General features: G+C 46.5%; 1 protein-coding gene across 1 annotated transcript in view; it reads left to right on the forward strand.

Moving 5' to 3' along the window:
- Nucleotides 1-24,951, forward strand: part of LOC144717606 (disintegrin and metalloproteinase domain-containing protein 12-like) — a 169,660-nt gene that overhangs the window by 76,754 nt on the left and 67,955 nt on the right. Inside the window, exons 6-7 of the mRNA XM_078593103.1 lie at nucleotides 22,254-22,449; nucleotides 24,646-24,711. Coding sequence (XP_078449229.1) covers nucleotides 22,254-22,449; nucleotides 24,646-24,711 — 262 coding nt within the window. The remainder of the gene's footprint in view (nucleotides 1-22,253; nucleotides 22,450-24,645; nucleotides 24,712-24,951) is intronic.

The raw sequence follows: 24,951 nt of genomic DNA on the forward strand, positions 1-24,951 counted from the left end.
ATTGTTCACCGTTGGTTCATTGTTCACGGTTGCTTCATTGTTCACTGTTGGTTCATTGTTCACTGTTGCTTCATTGTTCACTGTTGCTTCATTGTTCACTGTTGGTTCATTGTTCACTGTTGCTTCATTGTTCACCGTTGCCTCATTGCTGCCCTGCTGTAATGGTTAGCATACTGTGGACACAGGAGTTGAAACAATGGGCACATTTCTTAAATCCTCCAGCCTCTGTCCACCCAGAAGTACCTACGGGTACACAGCAATTAGTTGATTGATAAGTCTTGTGTGGTGGAGTAGCATGTGGGTACTTCCACCTCTTCCAAGATGTCTGGCCATCGTAGAAGAGTTGGCCAAATATATTTGAGGGCTCTTTCAAAGGCCACTCTCATGGAGGTCCTTCAAACACCAGTGGCATAAGAAAGCAATTGCATAGCTGTAGCTTAACCTTGTTAGCTTACTGCCATGTAGAGCTGGGCATGGTGCCATCACATGCCAGTGATTCATCACTTTTGAGGGAAGCGTTGGTGAATCATGCAGACACACCTACTTCCCTGCCAAGAGATGGTTGTACAGCAAGCGGGATTGTGAAGCCAACTATGTAGATTCTAGATTTGAAGCTTTCGTGACTGCAAGGATTCATACTCTTAGGCTTTTTTCGGTAAAGTCACGTGGGTAAAAATAGATAAATAAATCGTTGAAGTAATAATATAAATAAAATAATAAAATAATTTGTTATTTTATTTCTATTATTACTTCTACTAATTTTCTTTTTTTACCTACGTTACTTTACCGAAAAAAGCCTACGAGTATCAACTATGTAGACGTTCAAGAACTATCTCCTCATTTGAGTGGGTTTCTCCATGTAGTCCATGCACAACCCATTCCTTCAAAAGGAACTGGCAAAGCATCCCAGTGCAGAACCCTCCTGAAAAAGTCAAGACTCAGCGAGGCTTCTACTCATGACTGACGTAAAAAAAATATTAATATCGCTATCTGCCAGAGACTCAATGTCCAGTCGGCACTATTGAGCGTGGAGTGAAGCCGGCTACGGTGGATGGGTCATCTGCTAAGGATGCCGAAAGAAAGACTCCTCCCGCGGGAGATGTTCAAAGGACGTCCTCTAGGCAAAAGACAAAGAGTCTGCCCGCAATCGCGCTGGCAAGACCGGGGCGGTGCCGCCTGGCCGAGGAGAGACCGGCGGTCCGGGAGCCACAGTTGATGCCGCTAGGCGGAGGGCAGGGCAGGATGGAAGGCCTTGGTGGAGTTTCTGCCTCACGCAACCTGATTCGGTTCAGAAAAGCGGACCGACATTGATTTTGATTGAATATCGTTTAACACAATATTGAGGATATTGTGGTATAAAAAACAGAATTATTATTATGACTGTTTTTTTTTCATAATTTACCAGAAATTCTTGACTAGTTTTTCTATTTTCAACATGGAATTGCTTTTGGTAGCTGTCTAGCATTAATATGGCTTAGTATGCTACGCTCCCAGTTGCACATTGGGGGAAACAAAAAACAGTTTCTTTTCAAGGATCTCTCACTTAGAAATAAATTATATAAATAAAACAATGAATGCATGGACTCGCACTGTTGTGACAGGTAGAGTGACGCTTTGCGGCAATGTTTTACATAAAACAGCAAATCCTACTTAGACATCCAGATTAAAAATCATAAAGTAACAAATACAAGTGGTTATTTAAAAAAAATACCCGGACAGCTCAAATCCACTGGATTCATCAAAGCATTTTATATGAAGGATATTTAATACGTTAAAATAATAATAATGTTATACTTTCTTAACCCTATCATTTAGTAATACTGTACCATAGCCTCCTGATGATGACACTTTTTCCATGCATTGTAAAGAAACTGTTGGGGGCACGTCTGGTAGGTGTTTTTTTTTTCATTAGATTTTATAACTTTATTGACAACGGGCACAAGTTTGGGGTGCACATTACTTTCTAGAGTGTCTAATAATGCAAGAGGCTGCTGTAACAAATATCACAGAAAATAATATTCCTACATATTTTACTCCTAAACATTTCAAAAATTACCTCTTGTATGTTCGACCGATGATCCGGAGAATACACATGTCGCTATTTCAATTCGAAATGACATTCTAGCTCGGAATATAATTAGAGGCACGTTTTGGGTTTCAGACAAAAATTGTAATTGTCTGGCCAGCAACCTTCCCAGGCTGAGCTTTAGGGACACCAGGTTTCCTCCGAGTGGAATGCTTTCTCTGAATACAGTGGTACATCTGGTCTTTCCCGGGCCAATATAGACCGTATCCGTTTTGGACCAATGCCACATTTTCCAGACTCGGTTGGAAAACGCTTCGAGTCGGTCTTAGCAGAGCTTCAGCAAGAATTTGTGGTTATATCTTGAAGCGATGCAATGCTCGTGGGGGAGTAATTTTCCTCCAGTAGGCCTGACAAATGTTTTACTTCATCCAAATTCTGCGGGCAATTAAATTGGATTTCTTCTTGTCACTTGCCATATCGAATGCGTTCCCGAATACAGCGCACTGTCTTGTTACGAGTGGGGTGGTTTTATTTTGTGGGGAAGGCTTTAAGATCACATACCTTTAGCACACTGCCATGAAGCTCTCCCCAACCCCTTAAATGGTGCTCACTACGGCCGGTGATATGGCATGCGAATGTTCAACTTAGCATGTTTATGCAATTTCCTAAAATATTTACCATCAACATTAAAACAGGAAGTTTGGGAATGATTTATTTAATGAGATAAATGCTTAATTAAAGTCCTTTACACGTTTGCCATTTTTGTTGAAGTATATTGTGGACACTGTCAACAAAATTACATGGGTATTACACGCTGAATGTGTTGTCCCCCTTATGCTTATGTTTTCAGTTTAGAAAAGTGTTATATTTTTCTGTTGACTCCTGTACAGTTTCATTGTGCTGTTTGCACGTGTATATGTACCCACATGCTTTATATTCCATATTCATGTCATTAAACCACCATAGCACCAACGAATGGCCGGCGTTTGAATCCAGGGTATTTCCTTTCAGACATCACGTCAGCCTCCTCCATCTGCCTCAAGGACATCAAGCGAGCATGCTAAGTGTGCACATGCAAGATATCCCGTGACTTTGCTTTCTAGTGCTTACAGCATACCACAACTGTCATTAATTAAAGAGAAGTGTCGGCGTTACTAATTAATAAGGACCCCGCACCGCCCTGTGTTGAGTTGGAGGAGATCCCCCAGGTAAAACTGTTACAAGAGAATGTATCTTCTTGGTTCTTTCGGTAAAGTCACGTATTATTTTATTATGTTTTACTTTTATTATTTTATTACTTCCCTTCTACGTGACTTTACCGAAAGAACCAAGAAGATGAATCCCTGCAGTCACGAAAGCTTTAAATCGAAAGAGAATGTATAATATTCATGATAGTTTATTTTTGTAATAATAGTGGTGCAAGTCCAATGCAATGCTTGTGTGTTCAAGGGAAGCATGAGGGTGGTTTTTACAACATTCTGACCTGAACGTGCAAAGTGCCTACGCCGATACAAACCATATTCTTTGTTTTTAATGCATTGTTTAAGGAGTCACTCTTCTTAAACAATGCATTTTTCATATATTTGCTGAAGATTGTCGATTTTCTCCAGAACAGAACCGTTCTTCCTTGTTCATTTGGGTTCCCCTGGAGCATCTTCAGCTCAACATCACCATCATCACCATTCTGTCTAAACGCTCCCCACGCAGGCGCTCCCTCAATTTGGAAAACCGCTGAAAGTCACCGGGTGTCAGATCTGGTGAAGAGGCAGCATGCCGGAGTTCCTCAGAGTGGCATTCCTTGACAAGCACCAGTGGCCTTTGCAGTTCCTGCCGTGCGTGTTGCCGGGGCATTGGCGTGATTCACTCATGCAGTCGATGGAGCCAAGTCTGCATAATATTGACCTGCGATTGTCTCCTTGTGTGGCACGAAGTCAATATTGCACTAGGCCTTGAATCGCTTGGGTGTTGGAGAAGCCGGGTGTTTCCATTGCAAGGGGACAACCCCATTTCTGAACTCGGGGTCGTAATGTCCGATTCAGGTCTCTTCACCCGGTAATAAATTGCCTCTTAAACCTGTCCCCCAGTCTGCCTTTGCCCAGGTTCGAGGTTTGTCATGAGAAAGCTATCGGATGTTTCATCTTGATGTTGCACGTAAGTCATTCGGGGGACTCGACGTCCAAAACGCCGTGTTCAATCCCAAAACGGTCACACCCGTCCCCGAAGCGTGAGGGGGGGGGGGCTATCTGTGCAAAAGTGACACACGGCGCTTGTGCAAAGTCACGTCTTACACAGCTTTGTTGATTCCCGATTCACCGCAGACGCCAGGGTGCCATGGACCCTGGGGGGATTTCTTCAAGAGTGATCCTGTCATGGTCAAATTCTGAAGGTCTACCTTTTTAACTGTTGCCACATTGTCCACGTCCACTTGAAAACGTGCATTCGTAAATTCCAATCAGTTCATTGTCCACCGGCGTCAATACTTTTGTGACAGCACAATGCTTCATTCTGATTTTTTTTTGAGCATCCATCAGCATCTACCTGCAATATATATGAAGCATAAATAGTGAACAACAAAATTCCTAGGATCGTGCCCGGGCTTTATGAATGTAGTCAACGTGGATTAAAGTGCCTACAACATCAATGACCTCTGCTATTTTTGCTTCATAGTCGGCTAGTAAACTATTTGTTCTATCCTACTAAATAAAAACACATCTTACTCGCAGTAACTTCATTTATACAGATCTGCAGGTGCATTGACAATTTGGCTCATTGATTCAATATGTGCGGTGTTTGGGCTGTTCAGAAACTTAAATAATAATGGCTTGGGATTACTCACCAGAGTCTGTTATTGGAAATTAACGATTTAAAAAATATTGCATGAAAATTGCGGCCATTACATTTTTAACGAAATAAAATATCGTGAAATGTCTAGACTCTTTAGGATAACTTATTTTGTTGTAATACTTTTTCATACACTTACATTTATCTTTTACACTTAATCAAAAAAAGCACTCAAAACAAATTGACCCCATAATTACACAACATTCCGGTTTTACAGTTAAAAGATAAGAGAGGAAGGAAACCCACAATGTGAAGGAGATAAGTTGCTCAACGTACGTTGAGAAGAAATCGCACCCACTGGCAGTCGTTTACAAGCAATGCCCAAAGTAACCTCCTCATCTATGGTACTGTAATCGTAATGAAATATGTTCTAGCGAAAAATCGAGAATAATATATATTTAACAAAAATATTCTGTGCTGAAGCAAATGTTCATTGTGCAATAGGTCGATGATTTGAAGAAGTTTGGGAAGGAGTTCGACTTTAGTCGGCTTTTAAAAGTTCACTCATTCTGCTTTACTCGTACTCAGAACTAGCGTTGAAATACGGTGTTTTTTTTGGAACACTTTGCTGTTTTTTCCTGGATTTTTCTGTCGCGTGTAGTCAATTTAAGATGTTTCTTGTTCATGTTTTTGTTTGTTGCGGTTGCACCCGAGTCAAGAGCCGCATGGCTCACAGGGTTATCTATTCCTAATAAATGAAACTGAAAACTGAAACTAGCAGACACAATCCCTCCTTCACATCCATCCCTCCACGTTAAATATGAAAGCATTTTAAACATCCCATCAGCGACACGACCTTCTGGGAACACATTTCTGCAGCCCACCTTGTTACAGATATATGAGTGCAGTATCTTGTCCGCTTATTTATTTTTCACTTGTATTATCCACAACTACATGTTTTAGTAAAGGATCTCTGCTATGAAGAGGTGCCATTTGCCCGCACATTGCCCATTCCAAATAAATATATTTGTTTTCTCTTGTAGGGCTGTGTCGTTGTCAAATGCGTTGAGTTTTTTTTTTCATATCAACAATGAGATTATGGGTGCGAATCTACGCAGTCATTCCAGCAGTAGAAGTACAATATTTTGTCGTTAATATTACACGGAACACTTTTTTTGCAGAGCGTATTTAAACATGTGTGTCTCTAGTGTGGATACATCTTGCCCGGCAGTTCAAATGCCCGATGATGATGATGATGATGACGACGAGGGGACCGTGGAATGAGTGAACACCTCTTTTGGGTGAAGTCAACATGAGTTATTTCACGGAAAGAATCACTCCGAGCATCGGAATGTAACTCGAGACTGTAAACAGGATATGAATGACATCCGATGTCAGAAGCCACTTGTGCCTGGGTGTGGATAAAGAAGAAGGTCTGTCGAAAGGGACTTCAGAAGAGATATTTTATTCTTCTTGGTTCTTTCGGTAAAGTCACGTAGTAGGGAAGTTTTATTTTTATTTTTATTATTTTATTACTTCCCTACTACGTGACTTTACCGAAAGAACCAAGAAGATGAATCCCTGCAGTCACGAAAGCTTTAAATCGAAAAGATATTTTATTATTATTATTACCACATCAGCTTCGGGGAGATGTTCTCTGACAATGTGGTGCACTGCTAGCTGTGGTAGCTCTGATCGAAAATGCCATCGTCACGTGGCTCCTGATGGCGAGAGCGCTATTGTAACGTAGCTGTGGAAAACGGAACGAGAAGTAAAGTATAAGAGTGTGCTTGCATGTAGATATCCGCTCGCATCCTCTTTCTGTCTTTGTGGGATGCCATACCCCCATGCGTATCTTCAGACCCGGAGCCTCTGTTGTTTTTGTTGCCCTGGAGATGCTGCGGAGACCCCCAGTTGAGATGGACAATCCTTAGTGTCTCATGGAATCAAAGGTAAACCGGAGTGTTCCTTTGCAATGAATATTAATATAACCCATTGTTAACTCGCACTATATAAATGGTAAAGGTGCAGCCCTGGAACTGCTTCCTCACACCTGCAGGTGGAAGGGCTTCCACTAGAGGGAGCTCAAGAGGACCCCTCTAGAGGATGTTTCTTTTGGCCTGCTCTTCCACACTGGCGAGACGTCTTGAAAGAAGGGGGAACTACCCACACTTTACCCCACCACATGTGAGCTGCCAGTCGGCGAACTGACTCTAAATATTGTGCAACAACAAATACAACTGTTAATGTGCAGATCTGTTTTTAATTTGGAATATAAAATGAATGACTTTATCCGTAGTCGTACACCGCAAAGTCTACCTGCAGTCCGTATTAATCGGAGGGCATTTCTGTCAGGAGCTGTTGTTCACGTCGGTGGCTTAGAAATTGTAGCAGCTTGCGTAAATCTACGGCGGACCCACTGCCTCTGGGTCGAAGAAGTTAAGATGCAAGCCGCATTACCGGTAGCCATGGTAATCTTAATGCCATTGCAATCCTTGGCGATGGTATCTGTCAGACAAAATCACATTGCTGAGAGGTGCAAATGAGATGTGAGGCCTGCATTGAGCCAGTTCACAGATGTGATCCTTTACTTCCACGGTCTCTACGTCTGTGTGAATGTGTGTGCGCTTGCCAAGAGCATTTACTCTAACCAGAAGGCGAAGTGTGTGGTGTGTACGTACGTATGTACGAGAGAAATAGTGTGAGCGAGTTGGCAGATGGCAATGTGTCTAGGGGCGATGGTGCTGTTCTGTTTTGTATTATGTCTCTTAAGTTAGGGAACTGCTGCATCTGACACATCGTTGGACAACAGTAGCTTATGAAATGAAACCAGGATCATTAGCTTTGTGTACATTGCATTTAGTAACATTACCTGGGTTTGGACAACACTGCCGAATGAATCGTCAATCGTCACTTAAATGCACACCCTGTAAAAGTAACCGTTAACCACACCAGCTTGCTTTTAAGAGCACTACTCTTGCTGGTTTGTGGACAAATGTGCTATAGAACACAACGTCTAGATAGTGCACAACAAATCATGGATCGGAGGCTGCCAGGTGGCTCACGGGGCTAATGCAATGTCAGGGCACTGAGCTGGCACCGCTGAGGTCATGGGTTCAACTCCAGGCAACCCTTGTCATGATTTAAAACGGGGTTTCAAATTGAGTGAGTTGATGGACTCAGCCTGGTCACCAATGACTGCACAACGAGGTCATATTACATTTGGTTTTCTATTTAATTCAGGTTGAGAATGCTTGGTTTGTTGTGTGACACTCTTCGCAGTTCATAGAAAATTACCAAAACACCCACAATAGGGCTGACATTGGGAGCTAATCAGAGTTGAGCCCGCCTTCCTCCCACATGCCAAGCACTCACGAATGGAATTACCGCGAATCTTTTCTCTCTCGTGCTGTACAGCACTCTCCAGTGTGTTGACAGGTCGAACCCACGCATTTGCAAAGCACAATGCCCGATGTTTCACTCCACGTGCTGCGAGATTTAATTCAGATCAACCGAAGGCAGTGGAATTGATCAGTATCGGTGGGTGAAGGCAAAGTGTGCAGGATTGTTTAAGATGAAATTCAAATGCATTCAATTCCTTAAGTTTCGTAGCGGCTCGCTGAAGCAAAATGTTGGACATCGTGTACAACCACTCCCCCTTCCCATTGCAAATAAATACATGGTCTGAAGTGTTGTGTCGTGGGGATGTTTAGCAGCTCATAGACTGTTTTTTTGAGGGTGGGATAGGACAGTTGGACAGGAAATGTGGGTGGTGAGGAAGGACTGTGTGGAGGTCACCAATGAATTATTCGTTTTGGGCCGCTTAACGCCGGTGCATTGCTGATTTTAATTATTCATTTCTGACCATTTGCTGAGCAAATGATTAATTTCATGGGAACCAGCGCAACACGCGTTTATTTTTTTAAGTAAATACTTAAAATAATGAATGATTCTCTTAAACAATAATGAGTATCTTCGTGAGCATGAAATGATAACGATATACGCGCAACGACAAAGGAGGACGTATGAACAACAGTTGTATAATTGGCAGTAACTTTGTATTTAGATTGGAACATTAAGCTGCAGATGAAATGTGTAATAATTTTCCCTTGCGTGGTTATTCATAGATACAATGTCATCCTGCTGTTTACAGCGTTGGATATTTATGGCTACTGTAGGTGCACCACGATTGGTCAATCAGCAGGTCTGGTGTGGTGGGGTAAATTGTGGGTACCTCTCTTACATGTGTGGCCTTCGTCGAGCAGAAGGCCAAGAACCCTCTACAGAGGCTGTCTGGAACTCTCTCTGTTGGTGGCCCTTCCAGCAGCAGTGCCACGAACAGGCAACTGCTTGGGCTGCACCTTTATCTATTTTGTTTCCTTACTCACTTAGTTGCGGTTATTGGCAAGTGTTTTTACAGAGTTGTGTATTATTAGTTTATTGAGCTATAAGGCTAGTTTATTTTTTTATCTTTGTTTTTGTGTTCTGAACAAATTACGACATTTTCTTGTAAATGAAATAATACAATTATGCAGACTCACGCTTGCGAATATTGTTGCATAAGCCATGTCATGGCTAATCAAGCCAACAGGTGGATTTTTATGAATGTCATACAATACACAGCCAGAACGATAGAGGTGAGGTCAAAAGCTGTGAAACAAAAATGTATGAATAAATCTGCTTCCATTCCATATCTCAACAAAAGATTTCAGCCGTTTGGTATTCTAGACTGGCATTCACCAGCAACATTTGTTTAAGCGCACAAACGCTGCTCCGCTTTCGACCTTCTGGGTCTCATCAGCGGAGGCAGGTGCGATAAGCACTGTTGGTTTCACCAAATGTTATTGGTAAGAGCCCTCTCTCTACATCATGGTCCATGAGTGCACAAAGCAACAGAAAGCTTCGATTTAAAGCTTTCGTGACTGCAGGAAATCATCTTATTGGTTCTTTCGGTAAAGTCACGTAGTAGGGAAGTAATAAAATAATAAAAATAAAACATAATAAAATAATTCTCACGACGTTTCGGCCACAACGCAAGCAGCCGTCCTCAGGTGAAGAAACAGGTATGTCGAGAAGACAGCGTCTGAATGACACGTCTTCTCGACAGACCTGTTCTTCACCTGAGGACAGCTGCTTGCGTTGTGGCCGAAACGTCGTGAGAATTACTTTATTATGTTTTTTTTTATTATTTTATTGTTTTATTTTTATTATTTTATTACTTCCCTACTACGTGACTTAACCGAAAGAACCAAGAAGACAACATAAAGCTGTTATGAACCATTGTTTTATTCCTGAGACTTTTTGACATGCTTGTCTGATTGTCTCACCTTGTTACGGACGCGCCACTTGCAATGTGCATTTGCAACACTGTACAAACTCAAGTGGGAATGCTGCCGCGGTGGCACGGAAGTTGAAATAAATGGTCAATTGTTACTTTGAATCTTCCCATCTCTGTGCACCCAGTGGGTATAAATGTGCCCACCGCAGTCATTTAGTTTAGTGTCGGTATTCCCACCTCTTCGAAGACATCTATCCAGCACGGAGGTTTATGCCAAAATACCCACTTAGAGGGAGCTTTCTGGAGCGGCCTCTAGCAGAGGCACTTTCCACAAGCATGTGTGCGAGCAGGTAATTTCAGGGCTGCGCATTAACATTGTATTAACTTACGTGGCCGCTTTATCCTTTGCTGTGGTCACAATTGGACATCGCTGCACAATATATTCACTTTATTGTTGCATGAATTTTTTGTTGAAGGCCTCTTTTTTCTGACACATCTCCAATTAAGCTAATTTCCTTTAATGACACGGAGCATGGGAGTGATGAGGACACTTGCCAGGTTTTTTTTTCGTTTTATTTCCCAATCGGTTTTTTCTTTTGTTTCAAAGCATATGTGTTGTAACCTAAGTGTGTCAACTTTTTCAAATTTATGCCAAAGTTAAGGCCACCTGAAGTAAACCATAAAATACATATGTTTTAGATAATAGCAATGTTTTTTAAAACAAATACATATTTTATTTGTATGTAAACGTATGCTGCACTAACATAACACATGTGTGCAGAACAACTACAACAGGCCTTCCATTAATTTGCATCGGATTTTTTTTGCTTAACAGCCCTTGGGATTTTAGTGAGAAGGGGGAAATGAATTGTGTTTTTAAACCAAATGCAACGGGCGCCTTCCAAGAATTTAAAGCCTTAGGCATGGGAAATACTTCAGAAAGATAAAATGCCCAAAAAAAGCAAATGCGTATTTATGAGTGTTCTCATGCATACTCGACGACCATCTGCACTAGTGTGAATGTTGCTGTTCTTTTTTTTTAATCTTCAACTCTTTACAAATATACAGAAATGTTTCTTTGCATATTGCAAAGTTTGTTGTAGAGTGCCGATGTATTTTTAGTTGTTACATTTTGTCAGTATTTTTTTTCCCCCAAATATTTTTTGGGAAAACCACAAAAAGGTAAGAAAATGTAAAATGCAAAAATGTTTTAGTTGTCAGGTGAAAATTGTATAGTCATGACAACAACTTAAACGGCTGTTCACATGGGGGTCGTTGGCATGCTCCGGGTAAAGTATAGGTGAACTTAACCTCTGCTGGAGGAGCTCATCTGGACTTTACTCGGAGCTTGTCGGTAACCACCTATGAAAACCCGATTTAATCTCCACATTACGTCTGGAAATGTTGTTTATCCTCTTGAAAAGACCCAATAGGATAACAAACAAAAAATGGTTTGTCATCCGAATTATTGTGCCGTGGTAAAGTTCACCATGAATAAGAAAATAGTGTGAGGTAGACTGATGCGTGTTGGCAGTCGTATGTTATGCTTTTACAGCACCTGCTGTTCAAATAAAGACACAGTCTTAGTGCGATTTTATCATTGTTGATTGCATGATTGTCAGGACAGAGTAAGAGTACCATATTATTGGGTTTTATCGGTAAAGTCACGTAGGTAAAAAATTAAAATTAATAAAAGTGTAATAAACGACTGGACCACGATGTCTGGCTCAGTGTCCTTTATTCGGTTCGTGCTGTACACCCACACGGCTGTCTTTACTCTGTAGCTTCTCCACGGTGCTGACTCCAATGTCGGCCCGATCCACAACAGCAGCCCCGCTGCTGTTTCTCTCACACAGCCCCCCTTGGCTGTACTCGCTGCTACTCCTCTCTCTCCACCTCCTGGCAGCCTCGTGCTGTCTCCCTCTCTCCCTCCGCAGCTCTGACAGCCTCGTGCTGTCTCTCTCTCTCTCCGCAGCTCCTCCTGGCAGCCACACCGCTGCCTCTAACACGCAGCCCTTCTGGCTGTCTCCTCTGCAGCTGCACACCACTCCGCAGCTTCCTCTTGTCTTCGGGGTTGGCTCCCGATGGCCGTCGGCGCCCCCCCTCTTCTCACTCGCCCCCGTGGCCTCACTCTTTTCCGCTCACACCCCGACTGACTTCCCCTTCCGGTTTACCCGCTTAAGGACCCGAACCTTCCACCCACGTCACATGACTCCACCCCCCGTGACGTCACATCCGGAAGGTCGCTTACGCCCGCATTACACCACCCTCCCCCGTAGAAAAATCCCAGCCGACCTCGGCTGACCAATAGCAAATCGTAATGCGGCGAACCGAGCTTCCCCCCCTAAAGGACACTAAGCATACAATGTAACAGCAAGAACAACAACAACAACGCAATTAACATCAACGAACGTACAAAAAGCATGCAATAAATACAACTGTAAGAAAAAAATAACAAGACAGCAACAATCAACGAAACGTAAGCGATTTGGAACGTGTGCGGGTCGCCGGCCCGTCCCGGACGGGCGGCGGCCCACTCGCAGAACGGGAACGCGATGAAAGTCGAGGAATGACAGGGGGTAATCCCCCTGTCGCAGCTGGAAGTCCACCGACGTCCCGTGTCCCTAAAGAGTTAGTCTTGGGCTTGTCCTGTGACCGTGCCCGCAGCTGGGTCGGAAGGGCTGCAGGGCTCGAAGGTCCCGCAGACCTGGCAGGCGCCCTCCGAGCAGGGCCCCTCGTCCCCCGCAATGTCACGGCCGGCCTGTCTGGAACAGGTACGACAGGCGCTCTAGCAAGATCAATGGACGCAGGCAGGGGAGAGTCAGCAGCAACAGACCCCGGCAAGGCAACATTGGGGGATGACGCATCATGTAAGGGAGCAACATATGGTTTCATACGCGACGTATGCACAACCCAGCGACGAGACCCAATCTGGACGCGTGCTGACTGTGGGTTGGGAACCGCAATGAGGCGTACGGGACCATGCCAGGGTTTGTGCAATTTCGGCGAGGTCCCCGGACGTACCTGTGGACAATGAAGCCAGGCTAGGTCCCCAACCTTCCAAGGGCACTCCCCCTCAGACCGTCGCGCATATCGCTCGTTCCGGGCCTGGGCTTTGGCCGTAGCCACGCGGGCATTCTCCCGCGCCTCCGTGACTCGGCGAACCGTGTCCTGAATGTATTCAGGAAGTGGTTTACGAGGTCCCTTCACCCCAGTTCCCAATTGCACATCCACCGGCGGCACGTTTTCCCGACCATACATAAGGTAAAACGGCGAATATCCTGTAGCCGCATGAGGCGTCATCCTGTACGCCGAAAGCACCCCGGGGATGTGCAGATCCCAATCTGATTGTTGTTCACTCACGGTATGGCAAAGCATGGCAGACAATGTCCTGTTCAGCCGTTCAACCATACCATCCGTCTGCGGATGGTATGGGGATGTCCGTACTTTCTTAGTCCCAAGGCCCGCGCACACTTCCGCCAATAATTTAGAAGAGAAATTCCTGCCCTGGTCCGTGAGGAGTCTCTCAGGCGCCCCCTTATCCATAATATACCCAAACAAAAAGGCGTCGGTAATGGCCGCGGCCGACTGATCGGGCAACGGCCAGGCCATCGGCCAACGGGAGAGGTACTCAACCCCTACCAGCAAATATTTATTACCCCTCGCCGATGGTGGAAAAGGTCCCAATATGTCTAGTGCCACCAATTCATTGACTCGAGACACCTGAATCGACTGGAGAGGCGGCACGTAAGGATGTTTCGGCGGCTTACGTCGTGCACATGCAGGGCACGCGCGCACGTGCCCTACGACATCTGTCGCCATGCCGTGCCAAAAATAATGACGTTGCAACGTCAACAAGGTCTTCTGCACCCCTAAATGTAAGAGAGTGTCACAATGGAGGGTTCTAATCAACTCGAATCGCAAGGACGTTGGTACCACCAGGCGCCAACGTTCCTGGAACCCCTCCCGCCACATAAGCAGACCATCTCGGAGAGCGGTTTGCGGCCCCATAGCCGTACTCGGACTCCCATTGTCCCTAGCAGACCGCTTCCGCAAGGACACCAATGACTCATCCATCATCTGTTCCCGGATCCAGACAGACCGCGGCAGATTCAAAACCCCGTCAGCCGGTCCCGGTTCCATCGGAGTGTCCGACTTCTCGACGGCCAACGTAAGCGGCTGAGGGGGGTTTGGAATCGGCGAACACCTATGCGTCCCCGACTCACATTTACAAGGGGCACGCCGCGGTAATCTGGAAAGTGCGTCAGCGTTCGCATGGCGCACTCCCTTCCGATGTTGAATTTGGAAGGAAAATTCCTGTAGCGTGTCCAACCAACGTGCCAACTGTCCGGATGGCTGGTCAATTTTAAGGGCATATTGCAAGGCCGCATGATCCGTACGCACAATAAAAGAACGACCGTAGAGGTATGGTCGAAATTGCCGTAGGAAAAAAACAACCGCCAATAGTTCTCTGCGAGTGACACAGTAGCGGGTTTCCGCAGGAGACAAGACTCGGCTACCATACGCCACGACACGCTCTACACCCCCTTTAGACTGTGATAACACCGCCCCAATACCTGTGTCACTCGCGTCCGTATCAAGAATGAATGGGTGATCGAAATCGGGATAATCCAATGTTGGGGCCGTGGCCAATAGATCACGCAGACTCCGAAAGGCCGCCTCCTCCGGCTGTCCCCAAACAAACTTCCGTCCTTTACCCGTAAGGAGATGCAAGGGCCTCGCAATTGTCGCAAAACCCGGCACAAATCTTCGGTAATACGAGGCAAATCCCAAAAACCGCCGAACATCCCCCACGGTGGCCGGAGTCGGCCAATCCCGGACGCACGCCGTCTTTTCCGGATCCGTGGACACTCCCTCAGCACTCACAATGTGCCCCAAATAGCGGACGGACCGTTGCAGTAGGTGACATTTCTTTGGTTTGAATTTCAATTTGGCAGAACGCATCCTCGTGAACACTGTCTCCAGCCGCGTCAAATGTTCATCAAATGTGCGGCTGAAGACAATAATATCGTCCAAATATATAAGACACGTCTCCCACTGCAACCCCGTCAAAACGAGCTCCATCAATCTTTGAAATGTAGCAGGGGCCGCATTCAATCCCATCGGGAGACAGTTGAATTGAAATAACCCCTGCGGCGTACGGAATGCGGTTTTCTCCCGTGAGGACTCGTCAAGGGGAAGCTGCCAAAATCCCGAAGAGAGGTCCAGTGTGGAAAAGAACTTAGCCCCCGACAATGCGTCGAGGGAGTCATCCATACGCGGCAGGGGGTACGCATCTGCCACCGATATCTTATTCAATTTGCGGAAATCAACACAAAATCGCAATTTGCCATCCTTCTTCTTAACCAAGACGACTGGAGCGCCCCATGGGCTGTTAGATGGCGATATAATGTCCGCAGCCAACATGTCTTCCACTGCCCCCCGTACGTGTTCTCGCTCCGCAGGACTCATCCGATGCGAATTTAATCGAATAGGGGCAGCATCGCCCGTCTCAATGTGATGGTAAAGCAACGAAGTGCGGCCCAAATCCAAATCATCGGAGCTGAACACATCGGAATATGTCAACAACAATTTACGCAGCGCACCACGTTGCTCCATGGACAGGGAAGAATTTCCGTCACATAAATGAGCAACCCAACGATCATCCGAACTCCTTGGCTCGGAAACCCCAGCAACAACTCCCCGGCTATGTGGACAATCATGGGTCGCAAACGCCGTAGTGGCATGTGCCACAACCGTACCGGCCGGGACACGGACGTTCTCTCCCCCCGCATTAAGCACCTGTAAAAACGGTAATTGATCCGGCCGGACGATGGTCTGTGCCCCCACTAACGCCAACCCGGTTGTTATCGTGGCGGACGGTGACAACAAGACCCCTACTGCTCCTAGCCGATCAGGCAGGGGCTTCCGATACCGCAAGGGTATAAGCATCTGTGTACCAGGTGGGATGTCCACAGATGCGACGGACAGCGCCTGCACTTGTACGGCCGAAGCAGGTCGCCCCCAGGGCGACGGCAGAAACGAGATTTGACGGCCCCCCGGCAGTTCAATACAATTCTCATTGATTTTGATCAAAATGGGCATCTTAGCCAAAAAATCGGTGCCTAACAAACAAGGAACCGCCAAAGATCTCGATATCAACACAACACCCGAGGCCGACACATCCCCAATAGATATCTTAGCATCCACCTGACCCACGATACCCATGCTACCCCCGTTCGCAGCGACGCACGACCCATAAACCGGACGCACAGCCCCCGGCGGGATGCCCAACAGATGGAAAATGACATCCGAAATAATAGTCGCAGACGCGCCGGAGTCGACCAAAATGCGTACGTCCACCCCTTGTATAGACCCCGGTACAGTGGACGAGCCCGTAGCGGCCGCGACGACTCTCCGTGCCAACTTGCGCCACTGCGTGACCGAGCGACAAGGCCCCGTCGAAGGGCATGCTTTAACCACAACGTTAGGATGGCGCAACGACGGTGATGGGTGAGGTGTAAAGCCTTGCCGAGTGTCTGGTGCGTGCCGACATGCCTGTTTCGGAGGATCTTTAGCCGACTTGACCGGTGCCGAGGCCTCCTGCTGCGGCGGAGCCGGGAAGCGGGCCCAGCAGTCTCTGGCATAGTGGCCCCTACGCCCGCAGCGGAAACATTCGGCCTCGTTGCGCCGAAGCGCAGGCCTCGCCTCCTGACGGCCCCGTTCTGGTAGCGCCGCGCGCGGTCTCGGCCCGCCGCGTCCCGTCCATGGAGCGGAGGCGGCCGTCAGTTGTTGAGGGCCCCGGTCATCCGGAACATAGACAGCCTGCGCAGGGTTCCACCCCAGCGCATCCCCTTCTTTGACGGGCCCCCCCGTCCACGCCGTCACTTGTTTCCAGCGACGGAGGTTGAATTGCGCATCGAGACACTTAGCAGCCGTCCGGGAAGTTAGCTTCTCATGCCCACACACAGGCATGGGGATCCCTAGATCCCGAGACAGCTCCAACATTTTCCCTAATATGAGAGGCTCGAGCAGGTCCTGTGGCGTCTCAGGATAAGCTGCCATGGCCAGCTCCAGCACCGCACCCCTGAACGCCACGGGCGACTCCTCTGGTGCTCGTTGTCGTTGAGCGAATCGCCGATGCGCATCATCTGGTGGCTCATAAGCATCGGCCATTTCTTGAAAAACACCACGTAAAGTTGCCTTCTTATCGGTCGTTATGGAACGGAAGAATCGGACAGATTCGTCGTCCAGGAGAGTCGGCAACACCTCCAAAGCCTCCGCATCGGTCCATCTTGCTGTGCGTACCGCCGCCAAGAAGCGGCAGGCGAACGCGCTCCAGTCCCCACCGACGGAAAATTCTTTAACCGTTGTAAGGTGGCGACTCCGACTCCTCTTCCCGCCGTCTTCCAATGGTGGTGGTTGTGATGGCAAATTCAAAATGGCGTCGGCCCGCGGCGTGGCCAAGATGGCGGTTTGGCGCCACGGAGCGCGCAAAATGGCGGCCTCTTGCCGCGTGGGCAATGGCGGCGGCAGGACAGGCAACGTGGCGGCCCGCGGAGCACCAATTGCATCATCCATCGTCCCTGGCGCGACGAGATGGCATAGATGCGCCAGGACGTCCTTAAGTGCCTCCAGTTGTACCGCCATCGCTTGCCATCGTTGATCCGCGTCTGATGATGTCGACGGACCCGCCACCGCGCCAACATCCTCCACTCCCGTTCCCGTGGTCGCCTCAGCCGGGCTCTCCTCCACCACCCCAACAGGATCCGTGGTTGGAGGGAGTTCGTCGTCGTCGGACGAAGAAGCCGATGCAGGCGCCGGATTAACTTTCTTCCTCACTTGTTTCGACATGCCGTTGCACTTCCGACACCAGTGTAATAAACGACTGGACCACGATGTCTGGCTCAGTGTCCTTTATTCGGTTCGTGCTGTACACCCACACGGCTGTCTTTACTCTGTAGCTTCTCCACGGTGCTGACTCCAATGTCGGCCCGATCCACAACAGCAGCCCCGCTGCTGTTTCTCTCACACAGCCCCCCTTGGCTGTACTCGCTGCTACTCCTCTCTCTCCACCTCCTGGCAGCCTCGTGCTGTCTCCCTCTCTCCCTCCGCAGCTCTGACAGCCTCGTGCTGTCTCTCTCTCTCTCCGCAGCTCCTCCTGGCAGCCACACCGCTGCCTCTAACACGCAGCCCTTCTGGCTGTCTCCTCTGCAGCTGCACACCACTCCGCAGCTTCCTCTTGTCTTCGGGGTTGGCTCCCGATGGCCGTCGGCGCCCCCCCTCTTCTCACTCGCCCCCGTGGCCTCACTCTTTTCCGCTCACACCCCGACTGACTTCCCCTTCCGGTTTACCCGCTTAAGGACCCGAACCTTCCACCCACGTCACATGACTCCACCCCCCGTGACGTCACATCCGGAAGGTCGCTTACGCCCGCATTACAAAAGTAAAATAAAAATTAAATAAAAAACACGACGTTTCGGAGGCAACACAAGCCTCCGTCTTCAGGTGGAACCGTCACAGCACGATAGCTGTATCAAGTAAATGATACAACAAGCGTGCTGTTATAGCTGTATCAAGTAAATGATACAACAAGCGTGCTGTGACGGTTTTATTTTATTTTTATTTTACTTTTATTAATTAAAAATTTTTACCTACGTGACTTTACCGAAAAAACCCAAGAATATGAATCCTTGCAGTCACGAAAGCTTTTAAATCTAGAATTAAAAGTATCATGCCGCGTGTCGTTCCGCATAATGCCTGACGTTTCACTACACGTGTTGGGAGCGAAACGTCGGACAGCTTGCCGGACAACACAGGCAGAGGTCGCAAACGGGTTTTGATTCCTTACCCGTACCCGTACCTGGCCGCACCAGGGTCGCAAACGGGTACCCGTACCCGTACCCGGCCGGGTACGGGTAGCCGGGTATCGGGTAGGGTACGGGTATCGGGTACCTGATTGCGACCTCTGGGATGAAGCCATGTTGCAGGCGCGGGTGGGTTGATTCTAGGAACTTAAATTGTGAGAAGAGACAAGACGTTGGGAAATGAGTGACAAACAGTTACTCACCAGTGACTCACGGTCTACCCGTACCCGGCCGCACCAGGGTCGCAAACGGGTACCCGTACCCGGCTGGGTACGGGTAGCCGGGTATCGGGTAGTGTACGGGTATCGGGTACCCGGTTGCGACCTTTGACACAGGGCACAACCTGAAACTTACACATTTAGTACCATGAGCTTGTCACTAGAGGGTTGCCATGGAAAAGTAATACACCTGCACGTAGCTTTGTAGTGGGAAAACTATAATGGGAATAAGCAATGTGGAAGGTTTCATCATGAGTGTAATCAGCAATGAAACAGCAATGCCAGATGAGCCCCCCATTTATCCAATCCTATCTCCTGCCGGACCTTATTGTGGCTTATTCTTCCTGACGTGCGCTCTACATGATGCCTTCTCCACCCCGCGATTGACGTGCCAATGAACATGCACGTGTTCTGCCCAATTTGATTTAACGATAATAAAATATCTTCTTGGTTCTTTCGGTAAAGTCACGTAGAAGGGAAGTAATAAAATAATAAAAATTAAACATAATAAAATAATTCTCACGACGTTTCGGCCACAACGCAAGCAGCCGTCCTCAGGTGAAGAACAGGTCTGTCATAGACGTAGACAAACCCAACATTAAATGATATACTGTATTACTATACACCACTCTATACCTTAGAATGATACATAGTGTAATATTACACTATGTATTATTCTATCTACCCTACTGTATATCACACTGCTGTATATTCACTATACAATTACGATACTATATATTGCCTTATACATTGTGTTAAACATTGCAATTTTATACTATTTATTATTATACAATCTGCTATACACTATACCATTGACCGTCGAGTGAAAGATACTAAGCTTTAAATCGAAAGATAATAAAATAATTATTTACAACCCTTTGTCAATCCACTGTTAATTTGTTGTTGGGGTATGGGGGGAGGGGGGTTACCATATTTTGACCTTGCTGATCGATGTTTGTTGGTGCTGGTTGGTGTGGTTGCTCGAAGGTCGGGGTGGCCCATGACTGATTCTGGTATCACTCACCGTTGCTGTTGTTGTTGTTGGTGTTAGCTGTGACCAGGAGTTAAACTCAAGTTGCTGGGTTAATGGTGCAGTGCGATAGCCCCTGTCCCACTGCCGCACCACTATCTCTATCGAATCATGGGTTGGTGGCACATTGCTGAGCGCACTGCCGTAGCGACCTCCCAACGTGAGTTCAATTCCTGGCCACGGCTACCATCAGTGGCGAGTGATAGCTGAACTGGTCCCAGGGACCCCTTTCACCAACTCGCACTGACCAGCGTGGTGAAGTATGGTCAAATAACCCCCATGACTGCACTGCATGGATTTGTCGAGCTGCGGATTGACAAGTGGCTGTACATTAATATAGTTTTAATTATTTATTAATGCGTTTTATGGATCATATTTAATGAAAAAAATGTTAATTGCAATATGTCTGCATTGTCCTTGTTATTGGTTATTTAAATATTCGTATTAACACCTAGATGCATTTTGAAAATGCCAGAAATGATGTTTGCATCGTTTTAGGGAACGTACTACCATGTAAAATATTTGGCCGCTAAGATGCCTCGGATTTTCTGGTGATTTGTGAACCTCTGGACTTCGAACACACGAGACACTCTGCTCGTTTGTCAATCTCCAGCATATTTCTAGTGGGCTATTTGCCTGCTGAGTATCCTGATCCCAGTGTAGCTCTTCTGCTAACGCTGTGGGCAGCGGTAGCTCGTTCTGTTGACATTCCATTTTTTATCTTCTTGGTTCTTTCGGTAAAGTCACATAGAAGGGAAATAATAAAATAATAAAAATAAAACAATAAAATAATTCTCACGACGTTTCGGCCACAACGCAAGCAGCCGTCCTCAGGTGAAGAACAGGTCTGTCGGGAAGACAGCGTCTGAATGAAACACCCCAGGCTTGGAGCGTATATTTAAGCTGGGTTGGAGGGGGACGAGCGCCTTGACAAAAGAATTTGCATATCAAGAGGAATTTAGCATATTTATGGGAAATGCAGATATGGGATTAGTCACTACTTGTGAAATGCGTAGGAGGTGGGCGGGGGGTTTCAAAGTCATATTATGCCCGTGCATTATTTTTTACTCCAAGTTTCATGCTCTCTTTGCAAACGTTAAAGTAGGGGGGGGGGGTGGTGGGGGCGGGGCGGGGGGCTGTGTTCCTAAACAACGGCCCGAAGAGTCAAATCCGACTCGTCAACTCAATAAATGCGGTTTCACGGCATCACTCAAATCTGTCAATGCAGCTTTAAATGAAATGTTAATTACTGTCGCAGTAAGTTTTAATTAGTCGTCCTGTTCGCACGGCAGGCAGGAGCCACGTGGGGATGCGGGGGGGGCAGTGAGCTGTGAGGGATGCGATTGAGGACTTGTGTGCTGTAGAATTCAGTGCGCTCTCGCTACCCCGCATTCTGTACCCGTGCAGCTATCCTTTCAACTTTCATGCGTCTCTTCTGAATACATTTTCATCCCAATTCCTTGTGTCATTATTCTCAATGTACCTTTCATCTCTCTCGTCGTTTTTGTCAATACACCCCATTCCTGTTCTGCTATCCGTGTATTTATTTATTTGTGATATGTTTGTGACGTGCAGATATCTGCACATTATGCAAAAGGTTTGGACATCCCTGCGTTAGAGCATAGTGCAGGGGTGGCGAATCCTTTAAATACTGAGGGTGGGCAACACGTTACCACACACTTGAGTCACTTAGCACTGTCAGTGATTGAGTATACCTTCCTTATAAACACGGCGGTGCTCGGTCAAAAATATTCCTTTCTGCTTGTCGATTAGTGCAACTGAGATGCTTGCAGTGAAGGATTCATATTGTTTGTGGGCCGTTTTCAAGTGGTAGACTTCATGTGGCCAGAGGCTGTATGAAATGAAGTCACAGACCGGCCTGTAAGCTGTTTAAGATTCCCATTCTTGGCGTAGTGCAATGCAATCGTTTTTTTTTTACGGAGCATGTTGCCAAAATTAAATTACAACATCATTGTCTGGATGGCGCCGACAACCACGATTAAAAAGCCATTCGGACGAAAGTGCGATCCTGAGCACTTTGCATTTCCCCCAGGGGGTTCGTGACGCTGGGGCAGGTGACCTACGCAATCGAGCCGCTGGAAGGAGCTGGCGATGGGCGCCACCGCATCTACCGCGCCGACCTCCTGCTCGCCCACGGGAGGACGTGCGGGCACGACCTCCTGAACGAGACGCACGCGCGCCACAAGCTGCCCGTCCTGCCGCCGGTCGACTCTCACGGCCACGCCAGGGTGAGGCCGATGTTGAAAGGGAGGCGGGGGGCGGTGGGAGGTGGCTCGGTAGGAGAGCGAGCGCCGAGACGGCACCGCCGCCATCCTCCCAAGTTCACATCCGGGCAGCCACTGCTGCCCCCCGATTGCAACTGGGTTCTTCCGGCACTGAGTTGATCTTCTCGACCAGCTCAACAATGACTGCGACAATATTCAAAAATAGCGATCGCATACAATTAGTTAGTTCCTGTGCTCTCTTTGACTGCATTACACCTGTACAAATGTAAGTTATCAGTTTGAGTTTTGCGCGAGAATCTCAGAGCAGAGCTTGTGGGAAAGTGTGCCCCTGAATGTGCAATGGATATGAAATGTCACATTAAGCATTCTTAAAAAAAATAGAGTTCCTGTGTAGGAATTGCCTTTTACAGGCCATGCCCAGACAAATGGGACATGCTGTGAGTGTTCTGAATGGATTTTTCACCTCTAGACAGGCAACCGATAGCACAACCGGATTAAATTGGGAAAATACAAAAAAAAAGGATATGCCAAGAGTCAGTGCCGGATTAAGGAGTGTTGAAGACCCTGGCAGCTGACCTCTAAAGGCTCTGAACAGCTGATGGCCAATGTAGAAAGCAGTGGACTAATTTTACATTTATCGCTCAGTCAGTAAGGGGAGGGGGGGGGGCATTCCGTTAGGAGGGCTACTGGCAGTTGTCATGGGGGCCCATAGGAGCACCAAAGCCCCTGGAAAGGCACAACGTGTTATTGGGTTAATCCGACTGTGCCAAAAGGTCATTGAGCCTTGATCACTTAATACAGCCCAGCAAGATAAATGGGTACACCACAGGAAGTCGATCGGCAGGTCACATGTGGCGGGGTGAATTGTGGTTACTCCCAACCTCTTCTTCAAAGACATCTTGCCAATGTGGAAGAGTAGGCCAAAGCACCCACTAGAGGGCCGCTCTACAGCTCCCTCTCGTGACAGCCCTTCCGCCAGCAACGGTACGAGCGAGAAATTGCAGGGCTGCACCACCTTAACGCAATGTTCTAATTTTGATGTGGTGGGATAGATTACCTTTTTAAATCCTTTATATTAAGTTAATTTGCTTGCTTGCTTGCGCGCTTACGACCATGCAAATCTTTCGGTCGTTTTTTAACCGACTTCCCGTGATCCAATCGAGCTGACATTTTGCACACAGACTCGTTGTGCGTGACAATTTATTTTCGTGGAAAATTATTTTTCCAAAATTTTACACTTTTTAGGGAAAAAAAAATTATATTCAATTACCAATTGCTTAATGGTGGCAGGCAATCATCTGACCCATAGGTGGCAGCCATCTCAAGCCAAATACCAATGTGATAAAAATGAAACTCTTTCTCAAGAAAAACAGAAATTAATAATAAAATCAAACCGATGCCACACATATAAAGGATTTATAGTGAAAAACTTTGTTTTTACGGGTTAATTTTACGATGTTGAAGTTGGTTAATCTCTGGCAGTCTTGAGAGACTCGTATTCGCGAAGCAGGACTGCACGTCCTTCTTGCGTCACTTACATTTGTTCTCTTTTGTTTTTTTGTGAGCTAACTGAAATGTCACATGAATTTTAGTTTGCGGTATATGAGCGACAGGCCATCAGACTGTGGTTTTTTTGTGTTGTTGGTGTTAAAATTAAATGAATTTACATGCATATGTTTCAATATCACAGGCTTTGCACAAATCTTCTTGATAACTTGACATTCCATTAGGACAAAGCCTCTGATAGCCAGCCAAGGATGTAACCTAGATACCCTGTAGTCTGCTGATATGATATCATTTTATAAACATATCTGCTTGTATTTTAATGGCTCATGCACTTCTCAGCTCATCTCTTGTGAGGTTTAGAATGCTTTCCTGCCTTATTATAAATGTGTTTTTTATCTACAATTAAACTCGTATAATAAGCCACTCAAAAACATGCATTCTGTGCAGTGGAATTGAATGCATGCCAACTTGGTTCAACTGTTAAATTTGTATTAATGGTTACAATTGGACTAATTTCCATTGAAATGAAATTATACGAGCAGAGGTAATTGCCTGGGCCTTTTAAAGGAGCTTGTATGTTATGGAACTCTGAAATTTACAAAGGCTTTTATATGCTAGTGCCTGGTTGGACAAAGTCAGCTTTTAAATGTGCATCACGTAACAATATTGTTCCCCATTTTATATATAATTCAGCTCAAAAGAAGTGCTTTGAAGAACATGAAGTACGTCGAACTTATCATTGTGGCAGATAATGCAAAGGTAAGCCTTTGGTCATGGTATATTAGACAATTGTTCACAATGCACACTTTGACCAACAAAACAACGTGAAAGAATTCTTCACTTGATGCTCATTAAAATAAGTATTTCACGAGACCATTTCAGATACAAATATGCAAGCAGACAATTCGCTCGGCGCAATATGTGCACGCAGTATTTGTGTGTTTCCAGGTCAAGGTGATTTCCCACTTTAAATGAACATTGAAGCATTGCTTGTTCAAT

This window comes from Lampetra planeri, chromosome 4, assembly GCF_965212315.1.
Source record: "Lampetra planeri chromosome 4, kcLamPlan1.2.h2, whole genome shotgun sequence".
Lineage (NCBI taxonomy): Eukaryota > Metazoa > Chordata > Hyperoartia > Petromyzontiformes > Petromyzontidae > Lampetra > Lampetra planeri.